The sequence below is a fragment of the Ursus maritimus genome, unplaced genomic scaffold, assembly GCF_017311325.1.
Source record: "Ursus maritimus isolate PB19 unplaced genomic scaffold, ASM1731132v1 scaffold_14, whole genome shotgun sequence".
In the NCBI taxonomy this organism is placed as follows: domain Eukaryota; kingdom Metazoa; phylum Chordata; class Mammalia; order Carnivora; family Ursidae; genus Ursus; species Ursus maritimus.
Genome location: NW_024423786.1, coordinates 47997126 through 48017966, shown reverse-complemented (window position 1 = coordinate 48017966; position 20841 = coordinate 47997126). Strand labels below are relative to the sequence as shown.

The window sequence follows — 20841 nt, the reverse complement described above, 5'->3', positions numbered from 1 at the left end:
ACTTGGAAATGGAGGCAAACAAGCTCTACCCATATAGGTGAGGACACCCCCTAGGGGACAGAGGAACAGCAAGATGGCCCCAGGTGACCTGATGGAGCCCAGAAAGAGAATTACTCCCCACCCCTACATGACTCTTTTTGCACTGTGTTCAATTTTAACCAAAGATTTGGGTCCACGTGAAATCTGTGACATGCATTAAATGGAATGACACACTAAAAAAGCTTGTTATAAGCCCTCCATAAAGCCCAAAGCCTTGCAACTGGTTACTGTTAAATTATGTGCAGCAAGGCACATATGGAAACTTCCCAACTTCATGCAAAAAGAAAAAGGCACCCACTCCGGCAAACTAGAAGGTGCACTGTCCTTCAACTTGGGGAAAACAGCTATGCTGGATTTCAGCCCCTGAAATCCTGAGGGATTCCCATGCCCTCAGCCAGGCACGACTGAACAGCCAAACACATACAGTGGTTTATGTCTAAAGGCAAAAAAAAAAAAAAAAAAAAAAAAAAAAGAGGGGGCGGGCGGGAGAGGTCCTGTAGCCAAACGAATTTTATATAAAGTGAATAGTTGTCAGGCACTGAGGACATTTTCTATTTAAAGAAATTCTGCTATGAACTTCTTTGCAGAGACTGCTTTCCTAATGGAGTTAGTCACCACTGAGTCATTTCTGCAAAATTCAGATTGGTGATTTGGTCTAAGCACGATCTGGCCGGAGAAGTCAGATAAATTATAGATGCCGTTAATAAATTATAGAGTACTCAAAGGCAGAAGAGGAAAGAAAAAGTGACACGTGAAGGTGAATGGGATGGACTCCGGGAGTTCTTAAAGTGGTCTCCACCTGCACCTAATCCTGGCCAGGATCCGCCCGCCCATGGTTGTCACTTAATTAACTGCAGATGCTCCTGGGAATAGGAAATCAGCTTTTGTCCAATTGGAAGTGAATGTACGAAGGGACGAGGAACAACCCGGCGAAGCTTCACAGAGTTTAGGCAAAAGACCGACCGTTACAGAACAAGTAGAGGGGACTCAGCCGCTTTCTCTCTCCGCCCCGGTTGCCCGGACAACCGCGCCGCGTCAAGGCTGAGCCCCCCGGAGCGCGCGCATGCGCCTCGGAGCCAGCCACGGGCCCCTAGCTCCCAGCTAAGCTGTTCCCGCCCCCGCCGCTGGGAGCCTCGGCCAGCCGGGAAGAGGAATCGCCGGGGCCCAGGAGGGAGAAGCAGCTCGTCTGGACGCCCCCCTTGGTGCTGAGCGCCCTTCACGGAGCTCTGGAGAAGACGCCCGTCTTCCAGGCCAGCCCTTTCCCTCAAAGTTGTGAGGCTGTGGTCCAGTTCGGTGACCACTCCCCGCTTCAGTTTCCCCATTTGTAGAATGTGGGTTCACAGCCCCTATCTCAGAAGCTGAAGATTTGGAAAACCGAGAGCCAGGCGGGCTCCGTGGGGAGCGCTCGCGAGGCTTTTGTGGCGAGAGTGATGGGGTAAAGAGCCTTCCCCAAACAGCCCTAGGATGTGCGTGTTATTCTCCCCATTTTACAGGGAAAGAAACCAAGGCCCAGAAAAGTGAAGGGACCTGCCCAACGGATTCGGCTAGTGCCTGACAGGCCTAGGAGGGGAAGATGTCCACCTTGGGGTAACCCCCACTGGAGAATCTGGGGGTGGGATGAGCCTTTGTGGTTAAGCAGGGGTAGGGGGGAAGGAGAGCAGGAAATAGCGGCCCAGAATGTGCTGGGCACCATCTGGACCATAGTCAGGATGGGAAAAGTGTTGGATTTAGCAGCCCAAAGATGCCGACGTTTGAAACAGTGCCTTTGGGGCGCTTGGGTGGCTCAGTCCTTAAGCGTCTGCCTTCGGCTCAGGTCATGATCCCAGAGTCCTGGGATCGAGTACCGCAGTGGGCTCCCTGCTCACTGGGCAGCCTGCTTCTCCCTCTCCCTCTGCCCCTGCCTGTGCATGCTCTCTCTCTGTGAATTAAATAAATAAATAATCTTAGAAAAGAAAAGAAACAGTGCCTTTGCTCACAAATTCTTCAGCCCACCTGGCATCCCCCACCATGGTCAAGACAGCCCACCTGAGCTCCCATTTGGGGTTTTGTGCCTCTACTGCAGTTTCTCAACATCAGCATTAGTGGCATTTGGGGCCAGATCACTCTTTGGGGCGGGGGTGAGCTGTTCACTGCTGCATATCCAGCTCTACTCACTAGATGCCAGGAACGCTACAACTCTCAAGACGTCACCACTGAAAGTATCTCCAGACACTGCCAGATGTCCTGGGGGGCAAGAACCCAGTTGAGAACCACTGACCAGAGCCAAAAATTAAAAGCAGATATATTTGTTAGTTTTCACTAAATAGATTTTAAATTCTCTCACCATTGTTCCATGCTCCAAAGTATATGCTCTATTAATCTTCTCTCTAAGTGATATGCAGATTCTTAAAGGAGCCAGATTTTCTGGAAACTAGTTGTCCAATTGGAGTTTATGAAACAATAGATGATTGTCATGGACAGTTTCAAATGAGCGGGCCAAGCATTGGCCAAGACAGGAAACCTTGGGTCTGTCCCCATTTCTGCCATTACAGGCCCTATGGCCTTGTCACTTAACCTCCCTGGACTCATTTTTTCCCCTCTGTCAGATGAAAATAGTGAGATGCTTTCTAAGAACCCAGAAGAATCTAAGTACTCAGATTCTTTTTTTTTTTTTCCTTAAGATTTTATCTATTTGAGAGAGAGAGAGCATGAGCTGGAGGGAGGGTCAGAGGGACAAGCAGACTCCCTGCTGAGCATCGAGCCTGACCCAGAGTTCAATCCCAGGATTGATTATGACCTGAGCCGAAATCAAGACTCAGTTGTTTAACCCCCTAAGCCACCCAGGCACCCCTGGAAGTGCTCAGACTCTGACAAGACCCCCCTTCCCCCCCACCCATTGGAGTTATTAAGGCCACCTGCCTCTCTCCCAGGGTCCTCTTCACCTCCAAATGTCTTTTTGTGACTTCTCTCAGCCTCGGGGCCTGGTCCCTCCGACACATCCTTCCGAGTCAGTTTTTCCAGGCTGTTGTTACCACTCAGACAAATTCATTATTATTCCTGATTCTAACAAGTAAATTACGGTGGTGGTTAACACAGCAGTGGCAGGGGCTTGTTTGTGGGAAATTGCGGTATTTAAGCACAAGACACCCTGGTGTTTCCATGAGGAAAAATAAAATGAAATTAAACACCGGCCTTGTAAAATGCTCCATGATGTGGTGCTAAATTACAGGAACGTCCCAGCATCCACATAAATTACTCTGACCTAGCTAGGATTCGTACAAAGAGCCAGAGATCACATCCCTTCAGTTAATTCTCTTCAGCACCTACTGTCTTTCTAGGTACTCTGCAGTTGCTGGGTTGGGGTAGTGGGTCAGAAGATTCTATGTCCTCTCCTCAGAGAAAAAGGAACTTGAAATAAGGAATTGAGATCCTGTTCCTAGAAAATGGTCTGCCCAGGACAATCCAACCTGAATGCACTAGAGCGTAAGCTCAAGAGGAAAAAAACTGATTTGCATATCGCTTCATCCCCAGTGCTTAGAACAATGTTAGCCCTCAATAAGTACCTGGAATGAATGAGGGAACAAAGAGCACCTGGTTTTGGGGGGGGTAACTAATGAATAAAGGAGATCTAAACATTTTTGCTTGGGGTTTGAGATTATGTTCTAGAAAGTATCGGTGTACTAGACATTTCCCTCTCTTTTCACCCCTTGCCCTCATTTCACACCTTGTTTTCTGTCTGTTACCCTCACCCCTACTCTTTGACAAAGCGTCTCCTGCCTCCTTGGGTTCGCTCTGTGTGAGCAGCGCCTTTCTGGAGGGCTGCTTGGTTTACAGGTGCTCTTGGTGGCCAGAGAAGAGATTTATTACACAGGGTGGGGGGTGGGGGCAATTCTGCGGTCCCTAAACCTGGTTCCTGCACCCTCCTCTCACCATGTTGCACCTGGTCTTATCCCAGAAGTTTGTTCCGTATGTTTGTGGTTTGCTGTTTGAAAACATCACCTTAACACAGACAGTTCAGAACGGGTAGACACAATGAAGAAATGTCATTTGGAAATGGAACTTCACAGGCAAACTTCGTGTTCACACTTTCCATCCCAAGGGGTCCAATCCTCTTTCTTAGCATTTTCATATTTTTATTAGACTCCATCACGGAAGAAACAAAGGGACAGACTTGCTCTTAAAAATTGACCATAGTAATCATTTCTTTTGGACAACGACTTCTTAAGGAGAAGAACCATCTGTAGTCAAAATCTGTATTTGGCCCAAGGGGTGATAACAGGTAGAGGGACTCCAACCCTTTCATAGTTCAATTATCTGAACATAACAGGTATATCAAGCCTAACTCCCAGACATTTTCAAAAGATTTTCGTTTGTCCTAATCATAGTCTTAAGGGTGGTATCCTGGATACAGTTCTTTTCTTTGGGGCCATTTCTCCTACAGACCCAATGTTCACTATCATGAATTGAAGCAGTGACTCAGCCTCCAGGTGTCCTCAGTGCAGAAGACCAAAAGTTAAAAGTCCTGGTCTTCTCATTTAAACTTGGATAAACATCAATTAATTTATACAATGCGAGGGACGCCTGGGTGGCTCAGTCGGTTAAGTGTCTGCCTTCAGCTCAGGTCATGATCCCCGGGTCCTGGGATCCAGCCCCGCATCAGGCTCCCTGTTCAGTGGGGAGTCTCCCTCTCCCTCTGCCTCTCCCCCTGATTGTGCACTCTCTCTCTCTTTCTCAAATAAATAATTTTCTTGAGAATTTTTTTTTAAATTTACACAATTTGAAATTCGGAGGGGGGAGCCTATTTGCTAAATCAAAGACTTCCAATTCAACTGATCCATGGAATCTCGATGAAGGACCCGGCATTATGCTAAGTGCCTTCCCAACGTTGTCCCACGAAACCTCTCCAACCAATTAACGGTCGTTATCTCGAACTTTGGGTAATGAAATTGAGCCATACAGTAATTAACAACTCACCCCAGGTCCCCAAACTAAGAAGTCCTCTGTGGCTCTTGACCTTAGAAATAGGGACAGTGGGTGCCAATAGCAGGGAAATGGGCTTCAGCTTTATGTCAAGAACTTCCTGATGCTTAGAGCCTCCCTCCTCCTCAGTCATTCTGCCCTTGTCCCCAAAAGTTGCACCATGATTCTGGAATGCCCTTCCCAGCCCACAGCTTTCTCTTTTCTTACTCAAAATGTTTTACAAATACATCTGTAGGCACTCACTCCGTTCATTCCCATGGGCAGAGCCAAGATTTTCCACTTTATGTTTGAGCAGAGATGAGGTCCCCAGAGCGAGAATTCAGGTCCCTTCCTGCCACTCTGCCCAGACTGGCCAATTACCCTCCTCTCTCCCTAAGTCGGTTCCCTTGGCCCCACAGGAACTGGCCTGCGTTTGACATCTTTATAGAACAGTCTCTTCGTATCTCAGGCTGATGTTTGGGTTCCATCACCTACCTGTTCCATCACTTCCTCATACCTCCCCTCCTCTAAATATTACAAGGCGGCATTTTGTGACTTTTCCAACACTATCTCTTTGTTCAGGTGCAGGACAAGGATTTGAGCAAAATCCAGATGTGGGGGACACCTGGGTGGCTCAGTCAGTTAAGTGTCCACCTTCAACTCGGGTCATGATCCCAGGGGTCCTGGGATGGAGTCCCACATCGGGCTCCCTGCTCAGCGGAGAGCCTGCTTCTCCCTCTGCCGGCTGCTCCCCCTATTTGTGTGCACACACTCTCTCTCTCTCTTTCTCTGACAAATAAATAAAATCTTTAAAAAAAATCCAGGTGTGGTAGGCAAGATTCCTGGGATTGAATGCACCTCTGAGCGCCATCTTGTCCATCAGGATCTATGGGCATTAATCTGCTCCGTCCCCCCAACACTGCCTCATTCCTTTTGACCCAGCTCAGGAGTCACCCTTCCCAGGGGTCTTGCCCCACTCCTGCCCACTCCCAAACACCACTCTCATTAAAGATTCTTCTGTGTTCCCATGGCCCTCAAGTTTAAGGCATACAACCCAAAGCAGCGTAGCTCAGAGGTCAAAGGAACAAGGTGTAGCATCAGCAGATGGAGGTCAAATCCTCCACCCCTCACCAGCTGTGTGACTTTGGGCCCGTTACTTAACCCCTCTGGGCCTGTTCCCTCATCTGTAACATGGGAAAGACAGAATATCTACTTCCTAGGAGCACCATTCCCCAAGATGATACGTGTAAGTGAGTGGTGAGCGCTGATGGACTATGAGGCCTGGAGAGTTATGCGCACTCCATATGCAGCACCGTGATCCCATGAGAGCCGACTCGTGTGGGCTGTAAAACAGGGCCTGGCAGCGAATAACGTAGTGGTAGTAGTAGTCTTGTCGGCATTTCTCACACTGCCTTGATAAACTGCCAGTTGAATTGTCTGCCTCCACAGAGGAAAGGCTATGTCGTTTGCTCTCTGAATCTCATACAACAGGCACCTAATAAACGACTGTTGAATGACCAAATGAAGAAACAGATTCTGTTGGGCCCTACAGGGCATGAAAGTAAACTCAAAGGCCACTCCCCTGTGCAGAAGGCACGTCAAGGCTGGTCTGAAGACTCCAAGGCAAGGGCCGACCCACTTCCTCTGCAAAGGGCCAGGTAGTAAATTTTTTCGGTTGTGTGGGTCTCACGCTCTCTATTGCGACCATTCAGCTGTGCTCTTATAGTGGGAAAGCAGCCATGGACAATTGGGTGAATGAATGGGCATGGCTGTCTTCCAATATTTTATTTATGGGCACTAAAATTTGAACTTCAGAGTATTTTCACAAGTCACAAAAGGTAATTTTTTCCCCCCACAACCATTTAAAAATGGAAAAAGAAGGGCACCCGGGTGGCTCAGTCAGTTAAACGTGGGGGACTCTTGATTTCAGCTCAGGTACTGATCTCAGGGTCCTGAGATCGAGCACCGCTTGGGGCTCTGTGCTCAGCACGGAGTCAGCCTGTCCCTCTCCCTTCCCCCCACTTGTGCTCTCTCATAAATAGATTAATTAATTAATTAATTAAAATAAAAATGGAACAATAACTCTTAGATCGCTAGCCGTTTAAAAGTGGGGAGGGGCACCTGGGTAGAGCAGTCTTTAGGCGTCTGCCTTCGGCTCCGGGCGTGATCCCGGCGTTACAGGATCGAGTCCCACATCGGGCTCCTCCGCTGGAAGCCTGCTTCTTCCTCTCCCACTCCCCTGCTGTGTTCCCTCTCGCTGGCTGTCTCCCTGTCACATAAATAAATAAAATCTTAAAAAAAAAAAAAAAAAAAAAAGCGGGGAGCAGGTTTGATTTCGCCGGGGAACTGCAGTTGGCCCACCCTCCCAATACGGCTTCACCCAGCCAGACTGCGCTCCCAGGAAAGCGGGCCTCGCATTGGGCCAGGCAGAGTGGGCGGGGCCTGGGAAGCATCGTCACGCCCCACAGTTGGGAAGAGAAAGCGCGGATTGGTCCACTCCTTTTGGCATTCAGTCAATCAAATCTGCGCGGCTCTGTCGCTTAGCCCCCGCCTCGCGCCTGCGCCCGCGTTACGCGGGGAGTGCGTCACGCCCCCATGCGCGCCCAGGACTCACTTCCGGGCACAGGCACGGCGTGACGTCAGGAGGAGGGCAGGTAAGTACGCGCGGGCGGAGGGGCGGTCAGGCTCTGTCGCTTAGCCCCCGCCTCGCGCCTGCGCCCGCGTTACGCGGGGAGTGCGTCACGCCCCCATGCGCGCCCAGGACTCACTTCCGGGCACAGGCACGGCGTGACGTCAGGAGGAGGGCAGGTAAGTACGCGCGGGCGGAGGGGCGGTCAGGCCCGCTGAGGGCCCGGGGTTTGGTTGTGTTTCACCCGACCTCGCAACCGCCCGATGGGGGACGAGCAGGCTGGGGGCTGCAGGACTCTGCGGTTGTGGGCCCATGTCCGGAGCCAGCTCCGGTCTCAGCCGCGACCCCCGACTGAAATCCCCGGGCCTTGGACGCGACCTTAGTCCCAGCTCCGGGCCATATTACGCCTGAAGGGCCCTTAGATTTATTATCTGAAAAATGGGACCAGTGAGTCCCTACCTCACTGGGTTATGGTGAAGATTCTGATGCTTGTAAAACGGTTTGGCATGAGAAATAATCGAAGGTACCAATATTTTACTCTGCATCAGGCGCTGGACTAAGTACTTCAACTCACTGAGTTTTGACAGCAACCTTATGAGGTTGATGCTTTTATAAACCCTCTTTATAGATGAGAGAAGTGAGGCTCAGAGAGAAATGCTTTGCCAAAGTCAAAACGCTAGCAAGCAGAGTCAGGATCCAAGCCCAAGCACTATGCCCTAAGCCAGTGGGGGTTTATGATGACTTCTGACACCAAGGACTAGAGATTTGTATACATTCATCCTGTAGCCCCACCTGTGCCAGTCACTGGGGTGGTAAAACCCCATAAGAGCCCCGGCTCCTGTAAATGGGGTACCCCGCAAACACTTCCCAATGTCTTATTTCATTCACAGCAGCCCCAGAAAGTCCTGTCACCGTCATATACTCTTTACAGGTGAGAAAATATAAGTTCAGAGACGCACAGACAGTGGCTGAAGTCACCCAGTTAGGAAGGAGTGGAGCTGGGATTCAGGCCCAGGGAACTGTGCCCCAAAGCCTGAGTGGGCACTTAGCTGTTTTGTTGACAAGAGCATTTTTAGGTTGCAAGTGACCTTGGGAAAATCTGGTCCAGGGACACACTTTACAGATGGAGGATCTGAGGTGAAGAGATGCTCAGGGTCATGGCAGAACAGTTTACATCTGGAAGTTTGCACCCCAGCTTCACCTCTGACCCTGGGCAAGTTACTTAAGCCCCCATGTCCCCGTTCATCAAATAGAGATACTAGTGACAATACAGACGAAACAAGGCTGTGATATCAGACTCGGTACAATACCTGGCATGCAGTAACTGGTAGAGAGTACACAGCTAAGTTGGCAGAAACAATTAGAAACTTCCTGACTAGCACAGGGAGCCAACAGACTACATCCACAGGCCCAAACCAGGCCAGTGCCTGATTTTGTACAGCCTGCCAGCTAAAAATGGTTTTGACTTCATAGGTAGTTGGGAAAAATCAAAAGGAAGTGTATTTTGTGACAGCTGACAACCATGTGAAATTCAGAATTCAGTGTCCAGGGCGCCTGGGGGGCTCGGTCGATTGGGCATCTGCCTTTGGCTCAGGTCATGATCCCAGGGTCCTGGGATGAAGCCCCACGTCGGGCTCCCTGCTCAGCGGGGAGCCTGCTTCTCTCTCTCCCACTCCTCCTGCTTGTGTTCTCCCCCCCCCACCCGGTCAAATAAATAAAATAAAATTTAAAAAAAAAATTCAGTGCCCACAAATAAAGTTTTGATGAAATGCAGCCGACGCTTGTTTACATGTCGTCTGCAGCCGCTTTCTAGCAGTGACGGCAGAGTTGAGTCATTGGGACAGAGGCGGTTTGGTCTGCATAGCCAGAAGTATTTACTATCCGGTCCTTGATAGAGAAAATTTGCCCATCTCCATTCTAGAATACACTTCAGTCCCTCGTAGCTTCTCTTTGGTGTCAAGTAGAACTTCCTTTTATTTGACCTCAGAGTCTCCCCTGCAGACATACAGGAGGAGGGAGGTCACCCACCCCCAGCTTAAGGAGCCTTGCATCTGATACTTGTGTCACCTGCACCAATTCTTAAGGAACTTCAATCAGCTGTGAGTGGTTCTCGCAGTCAGCATTTGTCAGGGGCTGGGCACTGTCCCAGGTACTGGAGATACGGCTCAGTGTGACCTGGCGGAGGAGACAGACTGTAGACAAGTAAACTGACACAGGGCCATGTGATAGGAACCCCAGGGAAGAAGCGACTTTAGATCAGGTAGTCAGATGAGGCCTCTGACAGAGATGATGTTTGAGCTGAGACCTGTGACAAAGAACAGACAGGTCGTGAAAGAGCATTCAAGGCAGTTGGCCTACACCTGCTGAGCCTTTGAAGGCAGCCAGGGAGCCAGCGTGACTGGAACAGAGTGAGGGAGAGGGAAAGGGCTAAGAGGCGGGCTTGGAGAGGCAGGCAGGGGCACCACAAGCTATGGGAAGGGGTTGGACTTGGTTCTCAAACCGATGGCAATCACTGGAGGGGTTTAAGCAGAAGAACAACATTTCAGATTTATATTTTAAGATCTCTTTCTGGTCCCTGTGGAGAAAACAGACGGTGGTAGTCAAGGGCAGAGCCAGGAGAGCAGGGAGGAGGTAGCTGTGCTGGTCCAGGCAAGTGATGATGGGGGCTGCGGAATGATGAGAAGTGTCAGGTGTGAAATATATGTTGGATGGAGAGTAAACAGGACATTGTCTTTCTTTTTTTTTTTTTTAATTTTTATTATGTTAGTCACCATACAGTACATCATTAGTTTTTGATGTAGTGTTCCGTGACTCATTGTTTGCGTATAACACCCAGTGCTCCATGCAATACATGCCCTCCTTAATACCCATCATCAGGCTTGCCCATCCCTCCACCCCCCTTCCCCTCTGAAGCCCTCAGTTTGTTTCCCAGAGTCCATAGTCTCTCGTGGTTCATTCCCCCTTTTGTTTACCCCCCTTCATTCTTCCCTTCCTTCTCCTACCGATCTCCCTGCTATTCCTTGTGTTCCATAAATGAGTGAAACCGTATGATAATTGTCTTTCTCGGCTTGACTTATTTCCCTTAGCATCATCTCCTCCAGTCCCGTCCATGTTGCTGCAAATGTTGGGTAATCGTTCTTTCTGACGGCTGAGTAATATTCCATTGTATACATGGACCACATCTTTATCCATTCGTCTGTTGAAGGGCATCTCGGCTCCTTCCACAGTTTAGCTATTGTGGACATTGCTGCTATGAACATTGGGGTGCATATGGCCCTTCTCTTCACTACGTCTGTATCTTTGGGGTAAATACCCAGGAGTGCAGTTGCTGGGTAATAGAGTAGCTCTATTTTTAACTTTTTGAGGGACCTCCATACTGTTTTCCAGAGTGGCTGTACCAACTTGCATTCCCACCAACAGTGTAAGAGGGATCCCCTTTCTCCACATCCTTGCCAATATTTGTTGTTTCCTGCCTTGTCAATTTTTGCCATTCTAACTGGCGTAAGGTGGTATCTCAATGTGGTTTTGATTTGAGTTTCCCTGATGGCTAATGACACACTTTTTCATGTGTCTGTTAGCCATTCGTATGTCTTCATTGGAAAAGTGTCTGTTCGTATCTTCTGCCCATTTTTTGATTTGATTATTTGTTTCTCGGGACACTGTCTTTCTAAACAGACAAACACGGCTCCTTGGAGGATCATCTAAGCTGCCGCCACCCCACGGAGCCCACGGCATCTCTGCCAGGAAGCCGTGGCCCCTCCACCAGGCTCCCCGGAGGGCAGGACTGGGCAGGGGCTTGACACTGCGCAATCCGTGTCTCATCGTCTTTTCAGATCAGCCGTGTTGAGGGCGAGGACCGGTAGGCAGCTGCCAAGATGGTGAGTGGACAGCCTTGTGCTCATTGGGTTTCTCTTCTGGTCTTTGTCAGGCCCCCAAAGTAGCCCTTTCCTCCCCATCTCCAAGCTGTAAGGCAGTATTTCCAAACTCTGGAGCATGATCTGTTTGGGGCAGTGGTTCTCAAACTTTGCCATGCGCTTAAAATCACCCAGGCAGCTTTTTTCTTTTCTTTTCTTTCTTGGTTTTGTTTTTTAAGGAGGTGAAATTCATTAACCACTGTTGAGTGTACGATTTAGTGGCATTTAGTATTTTCATAGTGTGGCACCGCCACCACCTTTATCTAGTTCCAGAGCATTTCCATCTCCCCAAAAAGGAAATCCTGTCCCCATGAGCAGTCACTCCCCAGCCCCGCTCCCACAGCCCCTGGCAGCCACCGGCCTGCTTCCTGTCTACAAGGACGCGCCTGTTTGGGACATTCCATATAAGTGGAATCATGCCATATGTGGCCTTACGTATGTGCCTTCTTTCCCCGAACAGAACGTTTTTGAGGTCATCCACATTGTAGCAGGAATCAGAACTTCATTCCGTATTACGGCTGAGTAATATTCCCCTGTCTGGATTGGCCACATTCTGTGTGTCCGTTCATCCACCGATGAGCATTTGAGTAGTTTCCACCATTTGGCTGTTGTGACTAGTGCTGCTGTGAGCATGCGTGTGCAAGGATTTGTTCAAACACCCATTTTGCGGGATGCTTTTTAAAAGCCCCGTGTCCTGGCGCCGCACCCTAAAGCAGACCGTTCCAGGTGAACTTCCGGGGGTGGGGCCAGGCATCAGGGGGATGTAACATTCAGCCAGGTTTGAGACCCACTACTTTGGTGGATGATGAGGTCAGTATATTGGGTGGCTGCCAGCATTAAAAAAGCGAGAGCCTTGCCCCCGGAGTAAGCGTTCTTTCTCTCACAAAAGCTGTGCTGTGCTTCACCGTGTTACGTGTGCGTGTGCACGGGGCAGCGTTTCATGTGCTTGCTGTCGGTCGTGGTCCCAAAAACACTAAACGCCCTTGCTTTCGGGGAGTCCGAGTCTTGTGGGATTTTCCCCAGTGACGAAGGTGGCGCGCCGGTCCCCAAGTCACGGTCTCCACTCAGACCCTCAGAACCCAGCGCTTCTCTGGGATGTCCGTCAGTCTCCCTGATCCGGGTCCCGCCCCTCGAGGCTGCACAGTGAGGTCTCCTCCAGGACACCCTCTCTGAGTCACGTCTCTCTTCTGCTTCCCAGGGTGAAAGGAAAGGTGTAAACAAGTACTACCCTCCGGATTTCAATCCTGAAAAGGTAAGGGCAGGTTCCCTTCCCCGTGTCCACACTAGCAAAGAGACTCCACAGAGCAGGGGCCGCCGAGCACGTCATCCGCTCCTGGAGTCAGAGTCTTTGTTCCCAGGGGTAGATGTGGCTGTGTCGTCAGTGACCTTTTACTCTGGGCCCAGCTTGGCGTGTTTCCAGCGAAGGTCAGGAGGAGGTCTGGCACACACGCTCCATGTCAGACCCCCTTGCTCTCCCAGCTCCAGCTCCTCTGGCTTCCCCTTTGTTCCCTCGGCTGTCCCCTCCACCTGGAATCTCCTTCTTCTGACCACAGGCTCCTTCCCTCCCTTCAGGTCTCTCCCCACAGCGGGCCTCCCTGACCACCATCTCGTTCTCTGTCGCATCACCTAGTGCTTTATTTCTCTTTGTAGCTCTTATAACTCCCTGACGTGCTAGACAATATCATTTGGATATTGTCTGTCTCCCCCTCTAGAACGTCCGCCTGAGGGCAGAGATGCCCATCTGTCCCGTTCACAGCTGTGGTCCCACACTGTAGGCACTCTGTAAGGGTCTGGGAACGAATTGTTCCAGCCGTGTGATCCCAGGCACATGACTGGCCTCACTGTGCCACAGTTTCCCCATCAAAAGGGGAAATAAAAATCAGCCCAATGTCACAGGATCCTTAAGGGGTTAAAACGAGATGATGCAGGGCACCTGACTGGCTCAGTCGCTAGAGCTGTGACTCTTGATCTCAGGGTTGTGAGTTCGAGCCCCACACTGGGCGTAGAAATGACTTAAAAATAAAATCTTAAGAACAAAAACAAACCAAGAGGAGGCACATGAAGTGCCCAGTAAGTGCTGACCACTGCTGTCCCCTCACCTCATTGTCCCCGCAGCACCAGAGGCAACTACAGTCACCGTCCCCAGCTGACAGTTGGGAGAAACAGAGGCTTAACAGGCAAAAAGCTGCGTCACTCCCCAGGGTCACGCAGCTCTTTCAGCTCCTAAATGCAAGAGCAAAGATTCAAACTCACGTATTCCTGATTCCAACCTGCTTCCCCAAGGCCTCAGCGCCTCACGGTGTGCTGTTAGCGCGGGCCGCAGGACACGGCAGGCGGCCTCTCCGCTGGGAGTGCCGGCGTGCCGTGCTGACCCGCCCCCTTGTCCTTTCCGCACAGCATGGCTCCCTCAACCGATACCACAACAGCCACCCGCTCCGGGAGCGGGCTCGGAAGCTGTCACAGGGCATCCTCATCATCAGGTAAGGCCCTGGCACCACCTGGGGACCCCTGCACTTTGTGCCACCCGGTATCGGGCTCTAGGAGACTTGGGCACCCCTGACGCGGCCCGGTGTCGCAGCGTCTAATTCCAGAAAGCAGGAAGTGGCTCTGTCAGTCAGCTGTTGCTCTCTCAGCTGTTCGGGGGTCACCTGCCTGGGGACTGGCTGGGCCAGCACGGCCAGGCTCTGCTGCACCTGTGTCTCGTCCTCCAGGTGGCTAGCTTGGGCTGGTTCACGTGGCAGCACCCAGGTTCCAGAAGGGAGTGAGCGCAGGCATGCAGGGACTCTTGAGGCCAAGCCCCAGAGCAGGCACACTGTCCCTTCTGTCTCGTTGATGGCCCAAAGCCAGGCATGTTGCGGTGGGCGGGGGGGGTGGGGTGGTCCCACCTCTTGACAGGAAGCGTTGCAGAGTCACATCGCCTGTGCCCACCAGCCCCTCCCACTCCGTCTGCGGAGCCCTCAGCCTGTAGGACAGTGTCTTCACCTCATTATTCCTCACTTCATGGTGTTTTAAAACGGGAGCTCTGCTGCACACGCGTGACCAGATTACATGGTGCAGACAGAAGCGCAGAAAAGAAATCCAAGGACCGAACAGCAGCTCTGCTAAACTCTGGTTGGGCCACGGCTCCGCTCAGCTCGCTTCCTCCTCCGCTCCAGCTGGTGTAGCTGACAGGGTGAGGTGTAAAGACGGGGCCACACTGGTGGAGACTCACCCGGACGGGGTGAGCCAGCGGGAGAGCAGGGTGACAGGACCGGCCTGGCTGCAGGAACGCCCCCCGCTCTCTGTGTCCCCACGCGCATGCCCTCTGCCGTGCGGCTGTGGCGGAGGCGCGGGCGCGCAGACCCAGGCAGGGCCCGAGCGGACAGGTGCCGATAAGCCATTTTCTGTTCACGTAGGTTTGAGATGCCGTATAACATCTGGTGTGACGGCTGCAAGAACCACATCGGCATGGGTGAGCTCCGCCTGCCCTCTGCTCCTCACCCCACCCCCAACCACTCAGCCTCGCAGACAGGGAGCCCCTTCCCTGCCAGGCCCGTGAGACACCATCTCCACCAGGGGCCCCTGATCAGGAATCGGAGAGGAGATAGGCTCCCCAGTGACCGGTGGGTTGTGGACACCTCGCTGCAGAACAGTGAGGAGGCCCGGCTCTGCCACTTCCTAGCTGGGAGACCCTCAGCGGGTGACTTAATCTCTGTGCCTCAGTTTACCCAGCCATAAAATTCAGCTAGTGTGAGTGCCCACCTGTGTGGCACACGAAGCACATAGCGCACAGGAGGGCTCATAAACTCAAACTGCCACTGTCCCTGTCTGGACCCCTGTCCGTGCCCCACATGGACGGATGGACAGACAGACACGGGTCCGTGGTCATAGGGGCAGCTCTGAGACCGCAGGCCGGTGACTTGACCCGCCTGGCTTCCGTTTCCAACTCTGATACAGGGATCCTCAGCCCTTCACGCAGCGCCTGGCCCAGGACAGCAGCTCGCTCTGTAAATACGAGTGGTGGCCCTTGGCACGAGGGTCCGGGGCCGTGGAAGAGCAGGAGGAGGAGGCTGGGCCACCCCAGTGCTGAGGAGGGGATGAGTGACACTCCCCCTCCCCGCCAGTAGGTCCCCCTGATTGGACCCAGCCAGGGGCATCTACTGCGAAGGCCACCAGGTGCTCAGGGGACAGAAGCAGGGTGCAGCCTGACACCAGAGGCGGGCCACCCTCAGGGCTGTGAACCGAAGCAGCCACCAGGAAAGGAAAACTCAGGGCCACACCACCCAGCAGCCCAAGCTCTGTTTCTGTAGTTTCAGCTGTTTTCACGTAATGAACAAGATTAAGCAGATCAAGAGTGCATATCATCTAATCAGTGAAAAAACAAAAAACGCGGATATTAATAACAAAAGCCAACCGTCCTTGAGCACTTGCCATGGCCCAGACCCTGTGCTGCGTGAGCTGTGTGTACCGTTAGCTCCTGTGATTCTCTCAACAGCGCTGCGTGGTAGGCTTTATAGCCTTCCCTGTTGAACAGATGGGGAAACTGAGGCCCAGAGGGCCAAAGTAGCCGGCCTAATGTACCTGGTTGGAATGTAGTGGAGTCAGGATTTGAACGTGGACCCTCCTACTGCCACCCACACTCCTCTGTGGCTTGAGCACCTGTCATGGATCCTGGACATGGCTGTTTCCCACCTTGACTATTAGGGCCCTCTAGAGGTGTCTCTGGAGGAAGTCCACCCCCATCCAAGGAAAAGATGCTGAGCTTCCCTTCTTTCCCTCTCCTCCCAGGTGTTCGCTACAATGCAGAAAAGAAGAAGGTTGGCAATTATTACACAACCCCAATCTACAGGTACAGGCACCCTGGTGGGCATCTCAGAGGGACGTATCAGATAGCTGCAGGAAGAGGGGGCTCCAGAGCAGTCCGACTAGAAGGGCAGCCTTTCCATGATGGCCACTCCCTGCGGTCCTTTCCTGGAAACTGTCCTGGTCTGTCAATCAGGACACATCCCCTCTGCCTGGAACCCTCCATGGCTCCCACCTTCCTCAGAGTAAAGGCCTGAGCCCTCCCCATGGCCCATAAGGCCTTGCACGCTCTGCCCGGTCCCCTCCCTATCCTCACCTCCTCCCACTCTCCCCCTCGAGGTCCCTCACACACCCCAGGAAGGCCCCCACCTCAATTTCCTCAGCCTGGAACGCTCTTCCCCAGACAGCTACAAGGCTCCCTCTCCCTCGGGTTTCGGCTCCAACACCGCCTCTCAGGCCTTTTCCAAAGCAGCGCTCACCACCCGACACTGGTTGCTTATGCCGTTGCTGCCAGTGTGGCCTCTGCCGGAAGGTCAGTCCCTCCCTGAGCAGGCTGGCACCCTTCACTGCTGTGTCCCCAGCAGCTGCCGCCCAGCCCGCCGCAGGGCAGTCTGACTCGGGAGGGTTTGTTGAATACCCGAGTGAACAACTGAATACACACCAGACAGAGGTCAGTTCCGGGCTGATGGGACAGTGTCTGTCTCACCCACGCTGTAACCCCAGACGCAGAGACTTGGTGCGTAGTAGGTGCTCAGTGAACACTGGTCGAGTGACCCGCACAAACAGAAGGAAGCAGGCAGGGCCGACAGGTGGCCTGGGGCCGCCGCAGTGTCCTGCCTTCCGCCCTCTGCCCACCCAGGTTCCGGATGAAATGCCACCTCTGCGTCAACTACATCGAGATGCAGACGGACCCCGCCAACTGTGACTATGTGATCGTGAGCGGCGCCCAGCGCAAGGAGGAGCGCTGGGACATGGCGGACAACGAGCAGGTGCTGACGACAGGTGAGCGGGGGGGCGGGGGGGTGTCCCGAGGCTAGCCCCGAGCCAGCCGTGCGGGAGCCTGAAGGCCCTGCTGCCTTCTGGCCGTCACAGAGCACGAGAAGAAGCAGAAGCTGGAGACAGACGCCATGTTCCGCCTGGAGCATGGCGAGGCCGACCGGAGCACACTCAAGAAGGCCCTCCCCACCCTGAGCCACATCCAGGAGGCCCAGAGCGCCTGGAAGGATGACTTCGCGCTCAACAGCATGCTGCGGAAGAGGTTCCGGGTGCGCAGGGGCCCTGTCTGGGGGCGGGACCACAGGGGGCGGGGGTCGCCCGCATCGGGAGGGGGAAGAATGCAGGGGCAGCCCTCGCCCCACCACATCCTAGCTACAGGTGGGTCATTGAGCCCTCTGAGCCTCAGTTTCCCCATCTGATCACGTCCCTCCCTCAGGGCACCCGTGGGAAGCCCCAGCTTGCCGGGCACTCACCTGATGCTCAGCTCCTAATACCTTTCGTGGGTCCACTCCACTATCCCAAAACGAAGTCCGTAGATTGTCAACGCACCCCTACGTGATTGCCAAAGTCATCTCTGCAGTGCCCTGTGGTTAAACAAACAAACAAACAAACAGGGAAAGTCACCTACAATGAAATGGAATGTGCATATTTCAGTATACGAATGCTTGGCCAAGACCCCTGGCCTGGCATGGCAAGTCGCTGAGGGCACAGGGCAGACACCGGCTCGTGTCCCCAGGGACACAGTCCTGGCTTGAGGACACCCCGGGGCCCTGCTGTCAGTGACCCCAGTGGCTTCTGAACTTGTACCGAAGATGCTCAGGGGAGTCACGTCTCAGGGAGTCGGGGCCCAGGATCAGATGAGTGCACCGTGGATGGATTTTTCACCCTCTGGGGCATCCGGCTGGGCTCTGGAAAATCCTGCGGGACGTGAGAAACTTCTCCCTCTTCTCTCACTCTGGGGGGTGTCTTGTGCCGCCCCCCCCCCCAGGCAGTACCTTCCCCAGCAACCGCCATGGGGCACCAGCTGTCACCATCCTACGACTCCTGTCCCTTCCTGCTTCCTTTCCTGATCGTTCTGTGGTCATTATTAGGAGTAAAACTGCTAGTTTTCTTACTAATTGTTCGTTACCGAAAACATATGCCTCCAGCTGGGCCTGTGCTCCGAGCTGTGTCCCCTGCCTCCGGGCACCTCCCCATGAGGTGTCTGAGGGCCCTCAAACATAACCTCCCAACAAGCCCCCATCTTCCCTTTCTCAGCAATGGAGGCATCTTCTCTGTCCTTCCAGGGACTCAGCCCCAAAACCTGGAGTCGACTTTGACCCCCCCTCACCTCTGTCTCCTGTTGGCAAATTTTTCAGGGTCTGACCACTCCCACAGCCCCCATCATCTCCTGCCTGGACCAGCACAGTCTCTCTGCCCTGCTCTCCAGGCTCCTGCCCCCCCACTTTCCCCACATACAATCTGTTCCCCGCATGGCCACCAGGAGCCACCTGTGAGTCCCTGAGTCATTTCACATCTCTCTGCTTAGAACCCTCCATGGCTCCCACTTAAAACAGAAGCCAAAATCCTCCCCATGGCCCACAGCCCGAATGATCTCGCCTCCCCTCACTCACTGTGTTCCAGCCACACTGGCCTCCTCACTGTTCCTCCAAGCACACTTCAGCTTCTGGGGCTTTGCACAGGCTGTTCCCTCTACCTTGGAACACTTTTCCACCAGATATGCACATGACTCCTTCACTCAAACGCCTTTTCTCAGATGTGACCTCCTCAGGGAGACCTTGCCTGACCCTTCCCTCTCTCCTGCACCACATTTACAGTTGAACCCTTCGCTCACTCCCTCCCTGCTTCCCAGCATTCTTTCTCTCCTCGCCACTTTGTCTCACCCACTAGAATGTCAGCCCCGTGAGGGCAAGGGTTTGTCTGCTCACTGCTGCATGCCTGGTATCTAGAACAAGGGCTGGTACAAGCTGATCATTCTGTAAATATTCATGGAATGAATGAGCAGAGGACTGAACAGTACGCGTGTTAATGACACCCGGATTTCGCACTTGCTGAGTGACTTCTGCGTCCCAGGCCCTGTGTGAGGCCCCTTCCTCGAACGAGCTTGAAGGGGAGGAAGCTGAGTGGAGGGACACAGCCCAAGTCAACGGGCAAGGAAGAGTGGGTCTTTGACACCCACCATGCCTTTCCCCCACCCTGTCCTCCACCACACAGGAAAAGAAAAAAGCCATGCAGGAGGAGGAAGAGAGGGACCAGGCGCTGCAGGCTAAGGCGAGCCTGGCCATCCCACTGGTGCCCGAGACAGAGGACGACCGCAGGCTGGCCGCCCTTCTCAAGTTCCACACCCTGGACTGTGCGTGGGGAGCCAGCGGGTGTGGGGGACTGGGCGGGCAGAGATGGGGGTCCCCGGCCACGAGTGGGCCGTGACAGGCCAAGGCAGGGGGCAGCTTTGGACCTCCTTCCCTCTCTTCCCTCCCAACCCCCAGCCTACGAGGACAAGCAGAAACTCAAGCGGACAGAGATCATCAGCCGCTCCTGGTTCCCCACTGCCCCGGGCCCCGCCACCAGCAGCAGCAAAGCTGGCCACGTCCTGAAGAAGCTGGCCCAGAACCGCAGATCTGCACCGGCCTGCTCCCCCGTCACTGTAGGGGACCTGGGCATCGTGCGGCGGCGGTCCCGGGAGGTCTCAGAGAGCCCCCAGCACGCAGCGGAGAACCCCAAGTCTGGGGAGCCTTGGGTGCCAGATGGGCCCACGTCCCCCCGAGACTGCTCTCCAGAGACAGCTGAGACCCCCAAGAGCAGGGGGCCTCTGGGGCAGGAGGGGAAGTGTCAGGACAGGCCCCAGTCCCCACCAGGCTCCTCTCAGGAGGCGGCCACCCCCCAGGACACGCCACACCTGTGCACCCTCAGCTCCTCTCTTGTGGCTGATTACTCCGACTCAGAGAGCGAGTGAGCAGTTCTGGAGACCGGACCTGCTCCAGAGGCTGCCACTCGCCCAGGAGGCCCCTCAGACTGCAGCCCTGCTTGCCCACCAGCCCTTGGAGAGCTCAGACGCTGCCCCTCCCCAGACCTCGCCTTCAGCCGTCCACGGCGGGGAAGTTCCTTATTTGCTCCTGGAGAGGGTGTTTGTGCCTTGTGCGGCAGCATCCCAGCATTAAAGCCCTGCTTCTTTGTCCCTGCCTCAGGTTGCTAGACGGGCCGGGGCTGTCTTCCCCCACCCCTCCCAACTGAGCTTCCCCGGACTCTCACCAGCCATGTGAAGCTGCAGCCGCAAGTGTGGGCCCGGCCACGGTCCCCCATGGCGTGACGAGGCTGTCAAGGTGGTGGCTCAGGCGGGTCTGCAATCAGAGCAGACTTCCCAGAGGTGGCAGCCTGGGCTGAGTGTGAAGGGTGGAAAGGGAACCAGGCCGCAGGAGCCCCATGGGGAAGGTGGGGGCTGGGAACACAGGCCATGCCTGAAGCAGCCAGGCCTGGAGTTGCAGGTGTGGGGTTTTCATCATCACCAGCCTGAGGGGATGCCTGGGAAAGTCGTGAAAGTGCCCC

General features: G+C 53.7%; 1 protein-coding gene across 4 annotated transcripts; it reads left to right on the top strand.

Annotated features, from left to right (window-relative positions):
* Positions 1-7590: 7590 nt before the first annotated feature.
* Positions 7591-20471, top strand: YJU2B (YJU2 splicing factor homolog B). Of its 4 annotated transcripts, none has more exons than XM_040629213.1 (11): positions 7591-7631; positions 11282-11484; positions 12719-12772; positions 13918-14000; positions 14916-14971; positions 16288-16348; positions 16706-16834; positions 17162-17304; positions 17395-17567; positions 19513-19651; positions 19785-20471. In XM_040629213.1, exons 2-11 carry the CDS (start codon positions 11482-11484, stop codon positions 20249-20251), a joined length of 1308 nt encoding a protein of 435 aa, XP_040485147.1. In that variant the 5' UTR covers positions 7591-7631; positions 11282-11481; the 3' UTR covers positions 20252-20471. The 4 variants fall into 4 exon arrangements, with proteins under 4 accessions (XP_040485147.1, XP_040485150.1, XP_040485148.1 ...); XM_040629214.1 differs by lacking the exon at positions 7591-7631 and adding an exon at positions 7667-7785; XM_040629215.1 differs by lacking the exon at positions 7591-7631 and adding an exon at positions 8521-8537.
* The last annotated feature ends 370 nt before the right edge of the window (positions 20472-20841 follow it).

Coding starts and splice junctions, on each gene's coding strand:
- YJU2B (XM_040629213.1), top strand. Junction 12,773..13,917: donor CGGATTTCAATCCTGAAAAG/GTAAGGGCAGGT, acceptor CTTTCCGCACAG/CATGGCTCCCTCAACCGATA. Junction 16,835..17,161: donor AGTGTGGCCTCTGCCGGAAG/GTCAGTCCCTCC, acceptor CTGCCCACCCAG/GTTCCGGATGAAATGCCACC.